The sequence below is a fragment of the Penaeus chinensis genome, chromosome 43 (assembly GCF_019202785.1).
Source record: "Penaeus chinensis breed Huanghai No. 1 chromosome 43, ASM1920278v2, whole genome shotgun sequence".
Lineage (NCBI taxonomy): Eukaryota > Metazoa > Arthropoda > Malacostraca > Decapoda > Penaeidae > Penaeus > Penaeus chinensis.
The window spans coordinates 15,571,735-15,594,234 of record NC_061861.1 but is presented as its reverse complement, the minus strand read 5'-3'; the positions used below and the strand labels follow the sequence as shown (position 1 = coordinate 15,594,234).

At 37.5% G+C, this 22,500-nt stretch overlaps 6 protein-coding genes across 6 annotated transcripts in view; 2 read left to right on the top strand and 4 right to left on the bottom strand.

The window, feature by feature from the left end:
• Positions 1 to 703, top strand: part of LOC125024570 — a 1,884-nt gene extending 1,181 nt beyond the window's left edge. The window contains exon 2 of the mRNA XM_047612372.1: positions 250 to 703. Within this exon, the coding sequence (XP_047468328.1) occupies positions 250 to 636 (387 nt within the window). The 3' untranslated portion in view covers positions 637 to 703. The remainder of the gene's footprint in view (positions 1 to 249) is intronic.
• A 5,220-nt stretch (positions 704 to 5,923) lies between these two features.
• On the bottom strand, positions 5,924 to 10,620 carry LOC125024568 (small cysteine and glycine repeat-containing protein 2-like). The gene is made up of 3 exons (XM_047612370.1): positions 10,515 to 10,620; positions 10,048 to 10,231; positions 5,924 to 6,488 (listed from the first exon to the last, which is right to left on the bottom strand). Exons 1-3 carry the CDS (start codon positions 10,518 to 10,520, stop codon positions 6,199 to 6,201), a joined length of 480 nt encoding a protein of 159 aa, XP_047468326.1. The 5' UTR covers positions 10,521 to 10,620; the 3' UTR covers positions 5,924 to 6,198.
• A 2,356-nt stretch (positions 10,621 to 12,976) lies between these two features.
• LOC125024566 (small cysteine and glycine repeat-containing protein 2-like) lies at positions 12,977 to 13,920 on the bottom strand. The gene is made up of 2 exons (XM_047612369.1): positions 13,799 to 13,920; positions 12,977 to 13,515 (listed from the first exon to the last, which is right to left on the bottom strand). Exons 1-2 carry the CDS (start codon positions 13,802 to 13,804, stop codon positions 13,042 to 13,044), a joined length of 480 nt encoding a protein of 159 aa, XP_047468325.1. The 5' UTR covers positions 13,805 to 13,920; the 3' UTR covers positions 12,977 to 13,041.
• Positions 13,921 to 16,252: 2,332 nt separating this feature from the next.
• LOC125024565 (small cysteine and glycine repeat-containing protein 2-like) lies at positions 16,253 to 17,176 on the bottom strand. The gene is made up of 2 exons (XM_047612368.1): positions 17,075 to 17,176; positions 16,253 to 16,791 (listed from the first exon to the last, which is right to left on the bottom strand). The coding sequence occupies exons 1-2, from the start codon at positions 17,078 to 17,080 to the stop codon at positions 16,318 to 16,320; spliced, it is 480 nt and encodes a 159-aa protein (XP_047468324.1). The 5' UTR covers positions 17,081 to 17,176; the 3' UTR covers positions 16,253 to 16,317.
• Positions 17,177 to 19,544: 2,368 nt separating this feature from the next.
• LOC125024569 (small cysteine and glycine repeat-containing protein 2-like) lies at positions 19,545 to 20,516 on the bottom strand. Its single transcript, XM_047612371.1, has 2 exons — positions 20,367 to 20,516; positions 19,545 to 20,083 (listed from the first exon to the last, which is right to left on the bottom strand). The coding sequence occupies exons 1-2, from the start codon at positions 20,370 to 20,372 to the stop codon at positions 19,610 to 19,612; spliced, it is 480 nt and encodes a 159-aa protein (XP_047468327.1). The 5' UTR covers positions 20,373 to 20,516; the 3' UTR covers positions 19,545 to 19,609.
• A 1,863-nt stretch (positions 20,517 to 22,379) lies between these two features.
• Positions 22,380 to 22,500, top strand: part of LOC125024564 — a 952-nt gene continuing 831 nt past the window's right edge. Inside the window, exon 1 of the mRNA XM_047612367.1 lies at positions 22,380 to 22,500. This exon is cut by the window's right edge and continues 68 nt beyond it. Coding sequence (XP_047468323.1) covers positions 22,395 to 22,500 — 106 coding nt within the window. The 5' untranslated portion in view covers positions 22,380 to 22,394.

The window sequence follows — 22,500 nt, the reverse complement described above, 5'->3', positions numbered from 1 at the left end:
GGATTTAGATAGCTAGTAAAATAATGCTTTATTTTATTTTATTACTTGTGACTTGATGCAAAATATATAGGGAACAATTATTTTTAATCATTTTTGAGATCTCTCAAAGGGAAGCATAAAAAAGGTGAGACCGACCGAAAAAAAAAAAAAAAATTCGACGAGTTCGGTCCACTTAAACAGCCTATTTATTTCTGTCATGAACCTCTGTAGGCTGTGAACTCTTTCCTGACCCAGTTTCGTAATTCCCAGGGTCTCGGAGTCATTCTGTTCTGCGTCCTGGCGGTGGCATCGGCTCAGAGTAGGCACGGCATTCGACCAGGAGGCTTCCCTGGTGGATTTCCTGGAGGCTTCCCTAGCATCACAGCCCCACCCGCCACCTGCAGGCGCTGGTGTCGAACTCCAGAGAGGGCTGCTTATTGCTGCGAGACAAGCTTTGAACCCGAGGCACCCGTGGGCACCAAGATACTTGACTGCCCACGAGTCCGTGACACCTGCCCACCGGTACGTTTCGGTGGACTAGCACCAGTAACCTGCTCCAGCGACTACAAGTGCGGCGGCATTGACAAGTGCTGCTTTGACAGGTGTCTGGGAGAACACGTGTGCAAGCCGCCTTCCTTCTATAACTTTTTTAACTGAAAAGGAAATTTGGAAGTAATTACTGATTCAATGGAGAATCCGTGACTAATAAAGTGTTTTCTCAAAGCGTGATTTCATTGATTTCACCTTGGAGTTTACTCATCTAATGACCTTGGTTTATTCGTCTTGGTGTTTTCGTTTACTTTTTGGGGTTCTGGATTTCAGGTTCATCTTTGTTTACTCACTTAATCCGTCTTATTTACTCATCATGGGTAATTACTTTCTCGTCGCGCTTTTCTCACTTTTCTTGGTTTTCTTATAATTTAATTTAGTAATATATTACTTTTAGCTAATTCACTTATTCGTCCTCGTTACATTTTTCAACTCGCTAAATAATTAATTAGCATTATTCACACATCTCAATTCATACACCCTTCCTCTTTTTTCTTTATTTTTACCCATTGAATGTTTCCTTTTTTCATTCTTTCTCTATCCCTTGACTTAAATTCTTTATATGTTAATACGTTTCTCTGCTTTGACCATACTCGCTAACCTATCTTAACATATGATAAAGATCAAGAGAATATAAGTGATTTAATCTGCCTTAGTACGTGTAGGTTATGACGCCATCGCCAATTGAAGTCCGTGGATACAGACGTGATATATTTCATTGGAGTAAAGGACTGTACTATCAACATTTTTATTTTTTGTGAACTATGTTGCACACAAGTTGATTAGTAGGCTCTGTGATCTCACCTGATCTCCCCATTACTTTAGTATTTTATACATTAGGCCTATTATATTTTTAAAATATTTGTTTTTCAAAAAAATAGAGGAAAATATTAAACAGGGGAGATTGATGGCTAAGTTCTTTGTGTGAACAGAATAAAATAATATAACAGTGGACCATGGCATCTACAGAAGAAATCATGAATACTGGAAAATGATATTTACTAAAGATATAGATCAAACTGATATTACTGGCGTGCCACTGAATGTGAAGACATATCCAGTAACAGCGAGTATTGATACAGCCAGAACAAACTTTGTATTCTATTAGCCTTGCATACGGTCGTACGGCATTTACCTGCTCGTTTACCAAAGGTGGTAAATTGAGATTCACTAGGTGGTAATCGCCTTTTAGGGGAAACGAGCGTAAATCGACTTTACCACTTTAACTGGGATGGTTGCCGGTAAAGGGTAATTTTGGCGCTCTGGTAAATGAGCCATTCAGCGGGCGCCATTTATGATTCTTAGGCACTTTTAATCCATTATGTACAGTTCCGGAATTATATGTCAATACACTTGCTGGGTCCCACTTTTGTACATCTGACAACAACTTCGATGTAAACATAGAGTATATGGTAATTTTATGTATGACGCGAAAACCCTAGGCTGTTTGCAATAAGGAGTGTGATTGGCAGAATATAAACTAGATGGTTCCTCTTTCTGCAAATTACTAAAGTTCCTGGTGAACAAACAAGCGTTTAGGTAACTTTCCACACACCAGGAAATGATTATTTCTATCATAACCATATCAAAATCATGAATAAGAATTTTGCAGTGAAGGTTTGATATGCTAATGCCATCTACCCTACGCATATACTATAAATAGAAGGAAAGTGAACGCCGCATAGATGGTAGATAAACGTAAAGAGCAAGATTAAATCCTATTTCAAGAAAATTAGCATGATTTTTTTTTCAAATATATCAGATATAAGGCACATGTATAAGGAGTAGGTCCTTATACTTTTGATATTAACTCTCCTTGGAACCATCCAGCTAGTAGTTGTTCGAGTTGAAACAAGCAAACGGGTATTTTCTTGCTTAGCTGTTTGAATGTGGATGCGTCTCTTCATAAAAACCCAAAGATTTATGGAATAACAGCATGGAAAACTATGATTTATCATGTTTTAACACAAGATGAAGCGTATTTAGAATAACCGGAACGAATTAAAAATACTTTAAATTTGTATTTCCATTAATGCCACACACACACACACACACCCGCGCGCGCGCGCGCGCATACACAGTGATAAATCATCTATATATTCACTGCAGCCCTACTACTGTTTTGCTTTCAGCTAATGTTCTATAATAAAGAATATTGTACAGTATGTTTTCTGTTTACTGAATCGGTTTTTGGTTCTGGTAAAAAAAGAGAAAAAAAAAAAAATCAGGCACTTCATTACTTAGATTAGCCTATACTATATATATATATATATATATATATATATAAACATTTCTAAGGAATTGTATTTGAAATATAACCCACTATATAGTAAACGATAAGTTATGCAACATGTTTTATTATCACTTACTTGAATAAGATGAAAGATCAAATGGCTTATATATTTAAAAAAAAAAATAGATATTAGTCCACTTGCTAGTTATTTATATTCTACCAATCACACTCTTTGTTACAAGAGCCTACTGTTTTCGCCTCATTCATTAAAAAAAAAAAAATAATAATAATAATAAAAAATATTCCCTTTATGTTTACATCGAAGTTGTTGCCAGATGTACAAAATGGGACCTAGCAAGTGTACTGAAATATAAATCCGAAACTGTACCATGTTTGGGTTTCGGTTATGGTTAGCTAGTTCTACTTAGGTATGTACTAATTTGACCATGGTTCATGCTACGGCATCATTGGCAAATATTGCATACATGCATACAAATATATGTATACATATACATATTTGTGTGTGCGCATATGTCTGTAATATATGGATATATACACATATATACACACATGTGTGTGTATATATATATTTGTATATATACATTTTTACACACAGACACACACATATATACATATATATATATATATATATATATACATACCATATCATATACTGTATAATCATGAAATATTATCTAATGTATATAATATTGACCCCACGGAGTCGAACTGAAATTCTGTACCACGGGAGTCTCGTGGTATATTTACTGTGATACTAGTCACAATGGAAGAATATATATAAAAAAAAGTTTTTATTGTACTGTATAAAATCAAATGAAATTATGAAACGCTGATCTAATGCACATCGTCAATTAGAATTAAAAAGACAAATATATATATATTATATATATTAAAATCAAAAAGACAAATATATATGTGTGTGTGTGTATGTATGTGTATATTTATATATAGGTGTATATATATTCAAATATATATATACATATATATATATTATATACATACAAACATATATATACACATCCTCACACACACACACACACACACACACATATATATATATATATATATATATATGTATGTATGTATATATATATGCACGCACACACACACACACACACACACACACACACACACACACACACACACACACACACACACACATATATATGAATTAAGCTTTGGGTAAACTAAGAAAAATGTTGTCGATGGCAAGGGGAAACTCTTACTCAACAGAAACAGCAAGGAGATCTGATTAAGATATCATACCTTCATCTCAAATGAACGAGAGAGTAAGTTTACTGATGCAGCTCTGATTTTGCTTCCAGTGAACTGTTCATTTCCTCAAATTCATCCAGAAACGACAATGTGGTTCAGGTACATTCCAAAATAGGAAAATAATATACCGGAATGTTAAACAAATAAACATATTTGTATTACGGTCGAACACAATACTGATTCGACATTTGATTAAGAGGTATTGATTATAATTTTTAAAAAGTTTTGACCATGCAGAGAGCGAGGCAGAATTGCCAAAGCCCACCTAAATGATTATTTACGTATTATTTCTTTTGAAGGCATAATAATATTGCGGAATTTAGTGTCAGAACTAGTAGAGAATATTAAGATAATTACCTAAGAGATCTATGAATAGTTAAGTAACTTATTTCTCAATTAAATGGGAGAGGAAGTTACGGGCGTAAACGGGGTTCGTGATCACCAACCTTCAGACGCATCAAAACACTCGTCCCGTATCAGTGCTGGACATTAAAATCTTGTTTCTACCCGGAAGTTGAAGGTTGCAATGCTGGATAACTGAATTCAGATAAATGCTGAATCCATATTGCATTTTTTCCCACTGAGTATTGCAGATAGACCATGACTCTTCCTGCGCGGATTTGGGAAAATTGATGGCAGTTCAGCGCCGATAAGTTTCCGCCAGACTGTTGGCTGCCTCGCTCCCGTCTCACTACTGTTTTTATTATATCTACTTTGTGATTACTGTTGATTCGTAATTAGTAGGATAACGGAGTAAAATTGGCCTCAGATGTTAAATGAGTTAGTAAAAGAGAAAATCCAGTCATGATCTTATTTATATTATTGCTAATATTAAACAAAACAAAAAAAAACTTTACTTCTATATGATTTCAGAATAAAAGAAATGGGATAAAATTGGTATTTCCGTTTCTGTGACCGAAGGTGGATTTCCTTGGGATTTCCTTAAGCCGAACAGGTTTTATTTTTTAAAGAAATCTTAGTAGAATACAATATCGTGTCGAGGGACTTTTTTGCAGTAATGCAACAAGATATGTGTGTGCGCGCGCGTGTGTATAGATGTTAAAAATGGATATAATGGTTTGATAGAATCTCCTACAAACTAAAATTAGCTAAAATGATTTTGCACTTTTAGATATAAACGATGAAAGCTATGAATAAGGCCCATGTCCCTAGTACGTACCGAACCTAAACCATAATCTCCGTTTCATGAATTGCTAGTCCCTTCCCTTCCAGTACTGCTGGAACTTTGGGCCGACATGAAAAGGAAAACAGCCACAGTAAGAAAAGAATATGAATCGTCACGTTTCGAACTCTTCACAAGTTCCTCTTCGGACGAGGCTGAAAGTTTCGGGTGCATTAAGCTTGCCGTATGATGTTCAAGGATTATCAGTTCATTTTGTGAAAGTCCTTCCAACCCTTTCTTGAGCATGGTTAAGTTTAGTGTTAATATTCTAATTAATATCAAACATGAAAAGTTGAGAGGAAACATATACGATAACTTTCTGAAGACCGTTATGAACGTTGAAAATTATTGGAATGTTTACAGCAATTTTTGTCCGCGAACTTCGTGGCGGAGACATATCTTGCCTCATCGCTTTGATTCAAAGAAGTCTTTCGTATTTTTATTAACAGAAACATTATTTTTGTCAGTGAAGAAACAAAATATACACATCCTGAATCCCAAATCTTCCACAATAAAACAAGCGAAATATGCGTAGCCAGCGATGTGTTTACATCCGGGGCTTTCAGAAATTCCCGCGCTCAATGTCATGCTGCTGTTTCACGAACACGAACACAATCCCAAAGGTTCGGGTTCAGGTTCGGGTTCGGGTTCGGGACAAACTAGGGATACGGGCCTAAGTGTGATTCTGTTTTGTATCTTATTGTTTATTTAAGTATACCATGATCTAACCAGAGATACAGAATAAGACAATATAATAAGATAATAAGTATAGGTAGCTACAAGAATGAGTAAACAGATGAAGAATTGTTTAGGCAGAAATAAATACACGGAAAATTAAGACACTGAGATAACCATATATCTTATCGCTTATTCATAATCATAATAAAATGAGGATTTTAGAAAACAATTATTATTCATGAACACTAGACGAATGAATAAATACGTAGAATTCTTCTTTTCAACCGAACTGGTTATAGAAGGAAGGCGGCTTGCACACGTGTTCTCCCAAACACCTGTCGAAGCAACACTTGTCAAGGCCGCCGCACTTGTAGTCGCTGGAGCAGGTTACTGGTGCTTGTCCACCGAAACGTACCGGTGGGCAGGTGTCACGGACTCGTGGGCAGTTAAGTGGCTTGGTGCCGACGGGCGCCTCGGGTTCAAATGCCGTTTCACAGCAGTAAACTTGCTGTTCTGGAGTTCGGCACCAGCGCCTACAGGTGGCGGGTGGGGCTGTGGCGCTAGGGAAGCCTCCAGGGACTCCGCCAGGGAAACCTCCAGGGACTCCGCCAGGGAAGCCTCCAGGGAAGCCTCCGGGGACTCCGCCAGGGAAACCTCCGGGGACTCCGCCAGGAAAGCCTCCGGGTCTACCTCCATGGGCTGAAACCACCGCCAGGACGCAGCACAGAATGACTCCGAGACCCTGTAAATTAGGAGGCTGTGTCAAGATTGATATTGACTTTGACCAGAATTAGAAATAGAGAAATAGATGATTAAATAAAAAACATAAATATTTCCGGTTGGTCTGAATTCACTGTTGATCTCTTTATCTTCAGTGGAAAACACTAAGCTTATCCTTTGAAATAAAATAAAATCTTGAAGACAAACATCCCCTAGCATTCTTTATGTATGAAGTTAATTGACATGAAACAAGACACCAAATTAATACAAGATCTACCACAACCATAGCACAGCGTCCACCTCATGTCTCAAAACGTGAGGCAAGCACTTACCTTCATGTTGAAAGCGCTGAATGTTAGTGTGACTTCGAGGCGCGTAATCTTCCTTTTATACACGGCCGTCCGGGCTGGTTCGGTTCCCTTCCTCGAACCTCGCAAGGAAACCCCAGTCTGAGAACAGTGCTTGTTGCAGCCCCCAACGCACACACACATATATTTGTGTGTGTGCGCTTTTGAATATGCATATATATACATAATATATACTATATATATATTTATATATTCAAATGTATATCCATACCTATATAATGTTATATATATGTATACATATTTATACACATATATATGAAGTTAATGCTTGTGGAGATTTTATATTATTTAATGAATCTATAAACAGAAAGAATGTAGGGAGGGGAGGGGGGGGGGGGGTCATAGATAAGGAAATCATAGATTAGAAATGGAAGGTAAAAGAGACAACAAAGGGCATGTGTAAAAATACAACAGGATGCGAGAGACGAAAGAGAACGAAGAGGAAGATGAAGTGATAACAAAGGATGGAATGTACGGTCTGTATGTCTGACTGACAGGGTTTTCCATCTCTCCTATTAATATACTCACTCATCTTGGGTTCATTTACTCACCTTTGGTTTATTTACTCATCTTGGGTTCATTTACTCACCTTTGGTTTATTTACTCATCTTGGGTTCATTTACTCAGCCTAGGTTTATTTACTCATCTTGGGTTCATTTGCTCATCTTTTGTTTATTTATTCATCCTTGGTTCACTCACACTTCATGTTCTACTTATTCGTCTTGGTTATTCTCATCCACTTTGGTTCACTCATGTACTTATCTTGGCTTACTCGGTTATCTTGACTTTGTCTCATTCAACCTGGTTCCCTTACTCTTGGTATACTGACCTGTTTACTAGGGTTTATTCATCATGTTTACAGACGTTCTCATCTCAGTTTACCTTTTTATTCATCTTAGTTTACTCACTCAACTTTACTATTTACTTTATCATGGTTTGTTCTCATACTCATTCTTGTTTCCTGACTCATTGTGGTTGATATACTTACTCGTCTTGACTTACGCACTTACAAATAATGGTTTACTCACTGACTCATCTTGCCTTCTCATCCTCATACACTTACTTACTTTTATACATTCACCTACCTATTTTACTGTATTTACACAAGTATCTTGATTTGCTCACACCTTGGTTTAATCACAGACTCATTTTGTTTACTCAACACATGCTCACTCATCCTGGATAACACAAACATCTCGGGTTGCTCAGTCTTCTGAATTTCTGGACTGACTCATCCTGGGCACTCATTACATGCTCAGCTTAACTTGCTTGCATATCTTGGATTGCTTACTCTTCTTGATTTACTCATTGACTCAGCTTGGTGTACTCATCTCGTGCTCACTCATCTTTATATACACACTGACTCTGTTAAGTGTACTCACCCATATTGATTTGCTCACTTAATCATCTTCAATTATCATTTACTCGTGTACTATCTTGTGGCAGCTTTGTTTTGATGATAATTTGGTTTGAGAGTTTGTGTTGTTTGAGAACTGTTTCCAACATGATTGTTTTGCGGTTTGTAAAGTGTGTATATTGACTAGGAAATACTTATGGATTGGTGGCCGGTGTTTTGTTGATGTCCCCTCTTTTTCCTTCATGTTCTTTAACAATATTGACCATTTTTCAGTGACGATTTTTATTCTTGTTTCAGTGAAAAACATTTTTGTAACTTGTATATTGATCATTTTCACCTTGAATTTAAAAGGTAACGTATGCCCTTTGCCAGTGTTGCTGCCAGGTTTCAATACTGATGTTCTTTTTAAAATGATAAGACATTAATACAAGTTCTCGAGCTTTTTATCATTATTATTATTACGCGTAGGTGGTTGCCAAAGAGCACTGTGTATTTCTGTTACTTAATACATGTATGGATATACGTCAGTGTTAACATTTAACAGCTTTGCAATGCTCTTATTCGGCTATCTTTCTGAAGAATAAACATAGAAAATGTTCTTCAGGGTATTTATCAAATACGATCCCTGGATAGAAACTGTAGGCCTTGCAGATATCACATTTGTCAACAACACATTTGATGAAGCAAAAGAGTGAGTTCGGAACTACGGAGCTATTTTATCCAAAAATACAAAGACGGAAAATAAGTTTTTATTTACAGCATAAAATCAGTTGAAAATATATATTAATCTAGCGCTGAAACTCAAGAGAAAATCAACAAAAATGCATATATTTTTAGAATTAGCAAATAATATGAAATTAATGTATAAACAAAGAAAAATGCAGTACTTTCAATGAAGAGGTAACTATCCTGTTCAACAAAAACATAGCAAGAAAATCTTACTCCGTTCCAAAGATGAAAAAGATATACCTCCTTCTTAGATGAAATAGTAGGTTTGCTGACGTATTTGTAATTTCGCTTCCTGTAAATTGTTCATTTGCTCCTATACATCCGTCAGAGGCGTCAGCTGTGGAGGGGGGGGGGGGGACTCTGCCCTCCTCAAGGTCTGTCTTGCCCCCCCCCCCCCCTCATGAGCCACACCCCAACCACTTTTAGAGCTAACTGAATTTGATTACAGACACATATAAACACGTTTGGATAACGCTTTGCTATGATATAACCAATTCTAATCCCCAAATAATTAAACGAGAGAACATAAATAAAAAGCTAGTAAACCAAAGTGATTGAATGAACAAACCACAAAAGGTACATCCAGTATATAAAATCAGGTTTTTAGAAAACATTTATTAGTCATGGACACTAGACGAATGAATAAATACGTAGAATTTTCCTTTTCAACCGAACTGGTTATAGAAGGAAGGCGGCTTGCACACGTGTTCTCCCAAACACCTGTCGAAGCAACACTTGTCAAGGCCGCCGCACTTGTAGTCGCTGGAGCAGGTTACTGGTGCTTGTCCACCGAAACGTACCGGTGGGCAGGTGTCACGGACTCGTGGGCAGTTAAGTGGCTTGGTGCCGACGGGCGCCTCGGGTTCAAATGCCGTTTCGCAGCAGTAAACTTGTTGTTCTGGAGTTCGGCACTAGCGCCTACAGGTGGCGGGTGGGGCTGTGGCGCTAGGGAAGCCTCCGGGATGTCCAGCAGGGAAACCTCCAGGGACTCCGCCAGGGAAACCTCCAGGGACTCCGCCAGGGAAACCTCCAGAGACTCCACCAGGGAAGCCTCCCGGGACTCCTCCAGGGAAGCCTCCAGGTCTACCTCCATGGGCTGAAACCACCGCCAGGACGCTGCACAGAATGACTCCGAGACCCTGTGAATTAGGAGGCTGTGTCAAGATTGATATTAACTTTGACCAAAAGTACAAATAAAAGAATAAATCAAGTCAGAAATCTTTCCGATGGATATTTGGTCTGTATGAATTCATGGTTTATCTCTTTATTTTCAGTGGAAAAGCTTATCCTTTGTAGTAAAGGAAAATCTTCAAAAAATCCCTAGCATTCTTTATGTATAAAGTAAATTAACATGAAGAATAGACACCAAATTAATACCCACAGCCTCCACCACGTGTGTCACAACGTGAGGCAAGCACTCACCTTCATGTTGAAAGCGCTGGATGTTAGTGTGACTTCGAGGCGCGTAATCCTCCTTTTATACACGGCCGTCCGGATTAGCTCGGCTCCCTTCCTCGAACCTCGCAAGGAAAACCCAGAGTCTGCCGCTGCCAACGTTTACGTACGAATTTTCCTATTTTTTTATGCTGTTAGGATCTTTATGGTTTGATGAGATGGGGGGGAAATGAGTCAATGTTTGTGGATTTTTTGTTCTGAAAAAGAAATATGATTACAAGAAGAGAAAGAATGTGTGGGGGATCATAGACAAGGAAATCATAGATTAGAAATGGAAGGAAGAAACAAGTAAGTAAAGTAAAGGATACAACAAGATGAGAATTTGTTCACTTGCTCATCCTTGCTTCCTGACTTCTGGTTGGTTTGCTTACTTTTCTTGACTCACGCACTTGCAGCTGATAGTTTGCTCACTGACTCATCTTGGCTTACCTTTTCATACTCACTTATACTATTTACTCACTTGCGTTTATATATTCACCTACTTATCTTAGTTTACTCAAGTATCTTGGTTTGCTCACACTCTGATTTACTCACTACTCATTTTGTTTACTCAACACATGCTTACTCATCCTGGTTAACACAAACAACGGTTGCTCAGTATTCTTGATTTACGCTCTGATTCATCATGGTCACTCATCATATGCTTAGCTTAAGTTACTCGCACCTTTTGGATTGCTCACTTTTCTTGATTTACTCACTGACTCAACTTGGTGTACTCATCTCGTGTTCACTCATCTTCATATACACACTGACTCTGTTAAGTGTACTCACCCATATTGATTTGCTCACTTAATCATCTTCAATTATCACTTACTCGTGTACTATCTTGTGGAAGCTTTGTTTTGATGATAATTTAGTTCGAGAGGTTGTGTTGTTTCAGTAGTTTCCAACATGATTGTTTTGTGCTTTGTAAAGTGTGTATATTGACTAGGAAATATTTTAAGGTTAGTGGCCGGTGTTTTGTTGATGCCTAGTTTTTTCCATTCATGTTCTTTGACAATATTAACTTTTTTTTTTCAGCGACGATTTTATTCTTGTGTTTCAGTGAAGAATTTTAGTAACTATTTGTTAAATAATGATTTATATACTGATATATGTTACCTTGAATTTAAGGGTATATATGACCTTTGTCAGTGTTGCTGATGTTGCCCAGTTTTAATATTGATATTCTTTATAAAACGATAAATCGTTAATAACAATTCTTTACCTTTTTTTTTTTTTTTTTTTTTTTTTTTTTTTTTTTTTTTTTTTTTTTTTTTTTTTTTTTTTTTTTTTTTTTTTTTTTTTACACGTAGCTGGTTACCAAAGAGTGTGGTTTACTTTTGTTACTTAATACATGTATGGATCTGCGCCACTGTTTGACATTTGACGGATTTGTAACTGTTTGTACTGTTATTCGTATTCCTTGCTGAGGAATAAAAACTGACAAAATAGTCTAGTGTACATTCAATTTATCTCGAGAGCAAATTAACATTTGTTTGTTTAATCAACAAATGACATCAAATGAAATATGGGTGAACAAAGAAAAATGTAGTGTTGTCAACGAAGAGCTATCATATTCAACAAAAAATTTAGTAGAAAAATTTAACTCAGTACCGAAGATGAATAAGATATCGCACCATCTTAGGTGAAAGAGTAAGTTTGCTGATGTATTTATAATTTCGCTTCCATTGAACTCCTCTTCATTCATAAACCGCAATATAGATATAGAAATAATTAAATGGCTTGAGAGACATTCCAAAATAGTAAGATGATATACTGGAATGATAAAAGTAAATTGTATAGCGCTTTGATATAAACTCCTACGGGCAAAATCAACTGTCTCTGTAGACGATGAAAGGTATGATTGTAAGTGAATCAAGTACGAAACCTTATTATGTATCTTATTGCTTATTTAAGTAGATTATGGTCAAACCAGAGATATGCCGAGTAATACAATATGAGTATAGGAAGTGAGACGAATGTTAGTGATACCTCTCAGGAGAAATGTTGAAGCAGAAAAAGAGGCGAATAAGTTGAAAAGTGATAAAGATAACGGAAAAACAAGGCGACGACAGATAACCATGTATCTTAACGCCTATTCAGAGATATAGAGTAAACGAAAGTGAGCTAGTTAATCAACTATCATAGATAAATGGCAAAATCAGATTGTAAATAAACCAGAATGGGCGAGCAAAACAAGGCGAGTAACCCGAGATGAGTTAGTGAGCTGAGATGAACTAATAACTAAAAGGGATCAAGTGTGTAAACAAAGATGAACCTAAACTCTAACCTCAGAAGTAAACGTAAACGTAGGTAAATGAAAAAAAAAAAAATAATAAAATAAAACATAAAAAACAATATACCAAAGTGATTGAATGAGTGAACCACAAATGGTTAAGAGGACCACAAAGCTTAGTGGTTGGGTACATCCAATAAATAGAATGAGGTTTTTAGAAAACATTTATTATTTATGGACACTAGACGAATGAATAAATACGTAGAATTTTCCTTTTCAACCGAACTGGTTATAGAAGGAAGGCGGCTTGCACACGTGTTCTCCCAAACACCTGTCGAAACAACACTTGTCAAGGCCGCCGCACTTGTAGTCGCTGGAGCAGGTTACTGGTGGTTGTCCACCGAAACGTACCGGTGGGCAGGTGTCACGGACTCGTGGGCAATTAAGTGGCTTGGTGCCGACGGGCGCCTCGGGTTCAAATGCCGTTTCACAGCAGTAAACTTGCTGTTCTGGAGTTCGGCACCAGCGCCTACAGGTGGCGGGTGGGGCTGTGGCGCTAGGGAAGCCTCCGGGATGTCCAGCAGGGAAACCTCCAGGGACTCCGCCAGGGAAACCTCCAGGGACTCCGCCAGGGAAACCTCCAGAGACTCCACCAGGGAAGCCTCCGGGGACTCCTCCAGGGAAGCCTCCAGGTCTACCTCCATGGGCTGAAACCACCGCCAGGACGCTGCACAGAATGACTCCGAGACCCTGTGAATTAGGAGGCTGTGTCAAGATTGATATTAACTTTGACCAAAAGTACAAATAAAAGAATAAATCAAGTCAGAAATCTTTCCGATGGATATTTGGTCTGTATGAATTCATGGTTTATCTCTTTATTTTCAGTGGAAAAGCTTATCCTTTGGAGTAAAGGAAAATCTTCAAAAATTCCCTAGCATTCTTTATGTATAAAGTAAATTAACATGAAGAATAGACACCAAATTAATACCCACAGCCTCCACCACGTGTGTCACAACGTGAGGCAAGCACTCACCTTCATGTCGAAAGCGCTGGATGTTAGTGTGACTTCGAGGCGCGTAATCCTCCTTTTATACACGGCCGTCCGGGCTGGCTCGGCTCCCTCCCTCGAACCTCGCAAGGAAAACCCAGAGTCTGAGAAAAAAAATCCAGTGCTTGTTGCCGCTGCCAACGTTTACGTACGAATTTTCCTGTTTTTTATGCGGTTACGATCTTTATGGTTGGATGAGATGGGGGGAAATGAGACAATGTTTGTGTTTTGTTTTTTTCTGAAAAAGAAATATGATTATAAGAAGAGAAAGAATGTGTGGGGGATCATAGACAAGGAAATCATATATTAGAAATGGAAGGAAGAAACAAGTAAGTAAAGTAAAGGATACAACAGGATGAGAATTTGTTCACTTGCTCATCCTTATTTCCTAACTACTGGTTTAGTTTGCTTACTTCCCTTGACTTACGCACTTGCAGCTGATAGTTTGCTCACTGACTCATCTTGGCTTACCTTTTCATACTCACTTATACTATTTACTCACTTGCTTTTATATGCTCACATACTTATCTTTACTCAAGTATCTTGGTTTGCTCACACTCTGATTTACTCACTACTCATTTTGTTTACTCAACACATGCTTACTCATCCTGGTTAACACAAACATCTCGGGTTGGTCAGTATTCTAATTTATGCTCTGATTCATCATGGTCACTCATCAAATACTCAGCTTAAGTTACTCGCACATCTTGGATTGCTCACTTTTCTTGATTTACTCACTGACTCAACTAGGTGTACTCACCTCGTGTTCACTCATCTTCATATACACACTGACTCTGTTAAGTGTACTCACCCATATTGATTTGTTCTCTTATCTTCAATTATTATTTACTCGTGTACTATCTTGTGGAAGCTTTGTTTTGATGATTATTTAGTTCGAGAGTTTGTGTTGTTTCAGTAGTTTCCAACATGATTGTTTTGTGCTTTGTAAAGTGTGTATATTGACTAGGAAATATTTTAAGGTTAGTGGCCGGTGTTTTGTTGATGCCTAGTTTTTTCCATTCATGTTCTTTGACAATATTAACTTTTTTTTTTCAGCGACGATTTTATTCTTGTGTTTCAGTGAAGAATTTTAGTAACTATTTGTTAAATAATGATTTATATACTGATATATGTTACCTTGAATTTAAGGGTATATATGACCTTTGTCAGTGTTGCTGATGTTGCCCAGTTTTAATATTGATATTCTTTATAAAACGATAAATCGTTAATAACAATTCTTTACCCTTTTTTTTTTTTTTTTTTTTTTTTTTTTTTTTTTTTTTTTTTTTTTTTTTTTTTTTTTTTTTTACGCGTAGCTGGTTACCAAAGAGTGTGGTTTACTTTTGTTACTTAATACATGTATGGATCTGCGCCACTGTTTGACATTTGACGGCTTTGTAACTGTTTGTACTGTTATTCGTATTCCTTGCTGAGGAATAAAAACTGACAAAATAGTCTAGTGTACATTCAATTTATCTCGAGAGCAAATTAACATTTGTTTGTTTAATCAACAAATGACATCAAATGAAATATGGGTGAACAAAGAAAAATGTAGTGTTGTCAACGAAGAGCTATCATATTCAACAAAAAATTTAGTAGAAAAATTTAACTCAGTACCGAAGATGAATAAGATATCGCACCATCTTAGGTGAAAGAGTAAGTTTGCTGATGTATTTATAATTTCGCTTCCATTGAACTCCTCTTCATTCATAAACCGCAATACAGATATAGAAATAATTAAATGGCTTGAGAGACATTCCAAAATAGTAAGATGATATACTGGAATGATAAAAGTTAATTGTATAGCGCTTTGATATAAACTCCTACGGGCAAAATCAACTGTCTCTGTAGACGATGAAAGGTATGATTGTAAGTGAATCAAGTACGAAACCTTATTATGTATCTTATTGCTTATTTAAGTAGATTATGGTCAAACCAGAGATATGCCGAGTAATACAATATGAGTATAGGAAGTGAGACGAATGTTAGTGATACCTCTCAGGAGAAATGTTGAAGCAGAAAAAGAGGCGAATAAGTTGAAAAGTGATAAAGATAACGGAAAAAACAAGGCGACGACAGATAACCATGTATCTTAACGCCTATTCAGAGATATAGAGTAAACGAAAGTGAGCTAGTTAATCAACTATCATAGATAAATGGCAAAATCAGATTGTAAATAAACCAGAATGGGCGAGCAAAACAAGACGAGTAACCCAAGATGAGTTAGTGAGCTGAGATGAACTAATAACTAAAAGGGATCAAGTGAGTAAACAAAGATGAACCTAAACTCTAACCTCAAAAGTAAACATAAACGTAATTAAAAAAGAAAAAAAAAACCCATAAAAGACAATAAACCAAAGTGATTGAATGAGTGAACCACAAATGGTTAAGAGGACCACAAAGCTTAGTGGTTGGGTACATCCAATAAATAGAATGAGGTTTTTAGAAAACATTTATTATTTATGGACACTAGACGAATGAATAAATACATAGAATTTTCCTTTTCAACCGAACTGGTTATAGAAGGAAGGCGGCTTGCACACGTGTTCTCCCAAACACCTGTCGAAGCAACACTTGTCAAGGCCGCCGCACTTGTAGTCGCTGGAGCAGGTTACTGGTGGTTGTCCACCGAAACGTACCGGTGGGCAGGTGTCACGGACTCGTGGGCAATTAAGTGGCTTGGTGCCGACGGGCGCCTCGGGTTCAAATGCCGTTTCACAGCAGTAAACTTGCTGTTCTGGAGTTCGGCACCAGCGCCTACAGGTGGCGGGTGGGGCTGTGGCGCTAGGGAAGCCTCCGGGATGTCCAGCAGGGAAACCTCCAGGGACTCCGCCAGGGAAACCTCCAGGGACTCCACCAGGGAAGCCTCCGGGGACTCCGCCAGGGAAGCCCCCGGGGACTCCGCCAGGAAAGCCTCCAGGTCTACCTCCGTGGGCTGAAACCACCGCCAGGACGCTGCACAGAATGACTCCGAGACCCTGTGAATTAGGAGGCTGTGTCAAGATTGATATTAACTTTGACCAGAAGTAGAAATAAAAGAATAAATCAAGTCAGAAATCTTTCCGATGGATATTTGGTCTGTTTGAATTCATGGTTTATCTCTTTATTTTCAGTGGAAAAGCTTATCCTTTGGAGTAAAGGAAAATCTTCAAAAATTCCCTAGCATTCTTTATGTATAAAGTAAATTAACATGAAGAATAGACACCAAATTAATACCCACAGCCTCCACCACGTGTGTCACACCGTGAGGCAAGCACTCACCTTCATGTTGAAAGCGCTGGATGTTAGTGTGACTTCGAGGCACGTAATCTTCCTTTTATACACGGCCGTCCGGGCTGGCTCGGTTCCCTTCCTCGAACCTCGCAAGGAAAACCCAGAGTATGAGAAAAAAAAAAAAAAAAAAATCCAGTGCTTGTTGCCGCTGCCAACGTTTACGTACGAATTTTCCTATTTTTTTTATGCTGTTAGGATCTTTATGGTTGAATGAGATGGGGGGAAATGAGTCAATGTTTGTGGATCTTTTTTTCTGAAAAAGAAATATGACTATAAGAAGAGAAAGAATGTGTGGGGGATCATAGACAAGGAAATCATAGATTAGAAATGGAAGGAAGAAACAAGTAAAATAAAGGATACAACAGGATGAGAATTTGTTCACTTGCTCATCCTTATTTCCTAACTACTGGTTTGGTTTGCTTACTTCCCTTGACTTACGCACTTGCAGCTGATAGTTTGCTCACTGACTCATCTTGGCTTACCTTTTCATACTCACTTATACTATTTACTCACTTGCGTTTATATACTCACCTACTTATCTTAGTTTACTCAAGTATCTTGGTTTGCTCACACTCTGATTTACTCACTACTCATTTTGTTTACTCAACACATGCTTACTCATCCTGGTTAACACAAACATCGGTTGGTCAGTATTCTTGATTTACGCTCTGATTCATTATGGTCACTCATCATATGCTCAGCTTAAGTTACTCGCACATTTTGGATTGCTCACTCCTTGATTTACTCACTGACTCAACTTGGTGTACTCACCTCGTGTTCACTCATCTTCATATACACACTGACTCTGTTAAGTGTACTCACCCATATTGATTTGCTCACTTAATCATCTTCATTTATTATTTACTCGTGTACTATCTTGTGGCAGCTTTGTTTTGATGATAATTTAGTTCGAGAGTTTGTGTTGTTTGAGTACAGTTTCCAACATGATTGTTTTGTGCTTTGTAAAGTGTGTATATTGACTTGGATTTTTTTTTAGATTAGTGGTCGGTGTTTTACTGATGCCTAGTTTTTTCCATTCATGTTCTTTGACAATATTAACTTTTTTCAGTGACGATTTTATTCCTGTGTTTCAGTGAAGAATTTTAGTAAGTATTTGTTAAATGATAATTCATATACTGATTTATGTTACCTTGACTTTAAGGGGTATATATGACCTTTGTCAGTGTTGCTGATGTTTTCCATTTTTAATATTGATATTCTTTATAAAATGATAATTCGTTAGTAACAATTCTTGATTTCATTTTTATTTTTTTTATTTTTAATATTATTATTATTATTATTATTATTATTATTATTTTTTTTTTATTATTATTATTATTTTACGCGTAGCTGGTTACCAAAGAGTGTGGTTTATTTTTGGTACTTAATACATGTATGGATCTGCGCCAGTGTTTGGCATTTGACGGCTTTGTTACTGTTTGTACTGTTTTTCGTCTTCCTTGCTGAGGAATAAACACTGACAAAACAGTCTAGTGTACATTCGATTCAACTCGAGAGCAAATCAACATTTGTTTGTTTAATAAATTACATGAAATTAAATATGGGTGAACAAAGAAAAATGTAGTGTTGTCAACGAAGAGCTATCATATTCAACAAAAAAATGGAGCAGAAAAATACCGAAGATGAATAAGATGAAAGAGTAAGTTTGCTGATGCATTTTTAATTTCGCTTCCAGTGAACTCCTCTTCATTCATAAACCACAATATATAGAAATAATTAAATGGCTTGAGAGAAATTCCAAAATAGTAAGATGATAAACTGGAATGATAAAAGATTAAACATATTTGTAATGCGCTTTGATTTAAACTCCTACGGGCAAAATAAACTGCACTAACCTGACATTTTTCTTTGTAGACGATGAAATGTATGATTGTAAGTGAATCAAGTACGAAACCTTATTATGCATCTTATTGCTTATTCAAATATATTATGGTCAAACCAGGGAGATGCAGAGTAATACAATATGAGTATAGGAAGTGAGAAGAATGTTAGTGATACCTCTCAGGAGAAATGTTTAAGCAGAAAGAGAGGCGAATAAGTTGAAAAGTGATAAAGACAACGGAAAAAACAAGGCGACGACAGATAACCATGTATCTTAACGCCTATTCAGAGATACAGAGTAAACGAAAGTGAGCTAGTTAATCAACTATCATAGATAAATGGCAAAATCAGATTGTAAATAAACCAGAATGGGCGAGCAAAACAAGGCGAGTAACCCAAGATGAGTTAGTGAGCTGAGATGAACTAATAACTAAAAGGGATCAAGTGAGTAAACAAAAATGAGCCTAAACTCTAACCTCAAAAGTAAACATAAACGTAATTAAAAAAAACAACAACATAAAAAACAATAAACCAAAGTATTTGCATGAGTGAACCACAAACGGTTAAGAGGACCACAAAGCTTAGTGATTGGGTACTTCCAATAAATAGAATGAGGTTTTTAGAAAACATTTATTATTCATGGACACTAGACGAATGAATAAATAAGTTTAATTTTCCTTTTCAACCAAACTGGTTATAGAAGGAAGGCGGCTTGCACACGTGTTCTCCCAAACACCTGTCGAAGCAACATTTGTCAAGGCCGCCGCACTTGTAGTCGCTGGAGCAGGTTACTGGTGGTTGTCCACCGAAACGTACCGGTGGGCAGGTGTCACGGACTCGTGGGCAATTAAGTGGCTTGGTGCCGACGGGCGCCTCGGGTTCAAATGCCGTTTCACAGCAGTAAACTTGCTGTTCTGGAGTTCGGCACCAGCGCCTACAGGTGGCGGGTGGGGCTGTGGCGCTAGGGAAGCCTCCGGGATGTCCAGCAGGGAAACCTCCAGGGACTCCGCCAGGGAAACCTCCGGGGACTCCACCAGGGAAGCCTCCGGGGACTCCGCCAGGGAAGCCTCCGGGGACTCCACCAGGGAAGCCTCCAGGTCTACCTCCATGGGCTGAAACCACCGCCAGGACGCTGCACAGAATGACTCCGAGACCCTGTGAATTAGGAGGCTGTGTCAAGATTGATATTAACTTTGACCAAAAGTAAAAATAAATGAATAAATCAAGTCAGAAATCTTTCCGATGGATATTTGGTCTGTGTGAATTCATGGTTTATCTCTTTATTTTCAGTGGAAAAGCTTATCCTTTGTAGTAAAGGAAAATCTTCAAAAAATCCCTAGCATTCTTTATGTATAAAGTAAATTAACATGAAGAATAGACACCAAATTAATACCCACAGCCTCCACCACGTGTGTCATAACGTGAGGCAAGCACTCACCTTCATGTTGAAAGCGCTGGATGTTAGTGTGACTTCGAGGCGCGTAATCTTCCTTTTATACACGGCCGTCCGGGCTGGCTCGGTTCCCTCCCTCGAACCTCGCAAGGAAAACCCAGAGTCTGAGAAAAAAATTCCAGTGCTTGTTGCCGCTGCCAACGTTTACGTACGAATTTTCCTATTTTTTTATGCTGTTAGGATCTTTCTGGTTGGGTGAGATGGGGGGAAATAAGTCAATGTTTGTGGATTTTTTTTCTGAAAAAGAAATATGATTATAAGAAGAGAAAGAATGTGTGGGGGATCATAGACAAGGAAATCATAGATTAGAAATGGAAGGAAGAAACAAGTAAAATAAAGGATACAACAGGATGAGAATTTGTTCACTTGCTCATCCTTATTTCCTAACTACTGGTTTGGTTTGCTTACTTCCCTTGACTTACGCACTTGCAGCTGATAGTTTGCTCACTGACTCATCTTGGCTTACCTTTTCATACTCACTTATACAATTTACTCACTTGCGTTTATATACTCACCTACTTATCTTAGTTTACTCAAGTATCTTGGTTTGCTCACACTCTGATTTACTCACTACTCATTTTGTTTACTCAACACATGCTTACTCATCCTGGTTAACACAAACATCGGTTGCTCAGTATTCTTGATTTACGCTCTGATTCATTATGGTCACTCATCATATGCTCAGCTTAAGTGTGTAGGGAAGGCGGAGGGTCTCATAAATATGGAAATCATAGATTAGAAATGGAAGAAGTGATACAACAGGATAAAGTAAGTATGTGAAGTAAGGGATTTAACAGGATGAGAGGCCGCGAGTGAGAAGAAAGAGAACGAAGAGGAAGATTAATTGCGAAGATTAATTCAGTAAACAGAGAAGACTAAGTGAACTAAGACAAATTAATAAAATTAGAGGACAAGGCGAGGAAAACAAGGTAAGCGAGAGAGAAAAAAAGGAAGATGTAGGTAACGAAGTAAATATTTCTGAGTGAGTGAACTAAAACAAGTGAGTAAAGCAACATATGCAATGTTGAGCTGATAAACCAAAACGAGTAAATCAGAAAATCTAAATCAAGTGAGTAAACGTATCTGAGTAAGTAGTTATATGAAGATGAGTCAGTGAATCAATTAAGAGTGAGCAAACCACGCAGGGTGAGATAATTAATTAGGTAAATGGGTATATGAAGATAAATACATCAAAATGATTCATTGAGGATAAAAAGAGAAGCGAGCAGAGATAAATAAGTAAACTAAGATGAAGAAGTGAGTGTATGAATATGAGTATGCAAGATGAGTCAGTGGGTCAATCAAGAGGGATGGGTAGATGAAGATGTATGAATAAAGAATAAGATCAGTGATCAGTATATGAAGATGAGTGACTTAACTAAGATGAGTAAGTGAGTATATGAAGATAAATGAGTAGTTTGATACATTAGCAAATCGAGAAAAAAAAGAGCAAACCTATATGTATCAGTGAGTAAATCAAGACGAGTTAGTAAACCAAGGTGAGTCAGTGAGTGAACCATGAGCTGTAAATGAGTGTGAAGCAAAGTAGATTGTAAAGAGTGAGTCAATTATAAATAACTGAGTAAACCGAGGTTAGTAAGTATGTATGAATGTATGAATAAACCAAGGTGAACAAGTGAGTAAACCAAGATAAGTAAGTGAGTAAATAAAAAGGAGAGATGGGATATGTATCTAACTGCATATAATGTAGGCTGCACTCACCCTCATATTGTTATCATCCGTTATTCCATATTTCTCTTTGTCTTCCCTCTTATTCTCCTTATTTTCTTCTCATTCTCTTCCGCTCTACTCTTCGTTTTATATATATATATATTTACTTTTTTTCTATATACAATTTCTTTATCTACAGTCTCCGTCACGTTCTTTCGCTTTACATATTCATAAAATCTTTCTAAAACTTTCCAGCAATACTCACTCCTTTACGTTTTTCTGTCTCATTCAACCTTATGCGTCCTACCAGTTTTTAAAGCAATATTGTTAAAGTTAAACACAATGTTGCCAAATCACGATCAATGTTGCAAGCGGCAGGTAACACTAGGAAAACTCGAAGTTGGGGTTTCCTCGCGAGGTTCGGAGAAAGGGGAGGAGCCAAACCAGG

What these genes read in the sequence shown, in the direction of transcription:
- LOC125024568 (XM_047612370.1), bottom strand. An exon ending in CCCTGCTGGACATCCCGGAG is followed by an intron (nt 6,489 to 10,047) that starts GCTTCCCTAGCG and finishes GAGTCCCTGGAG; the next exon opens with GCTTCCCTAGCGCCACAGCC.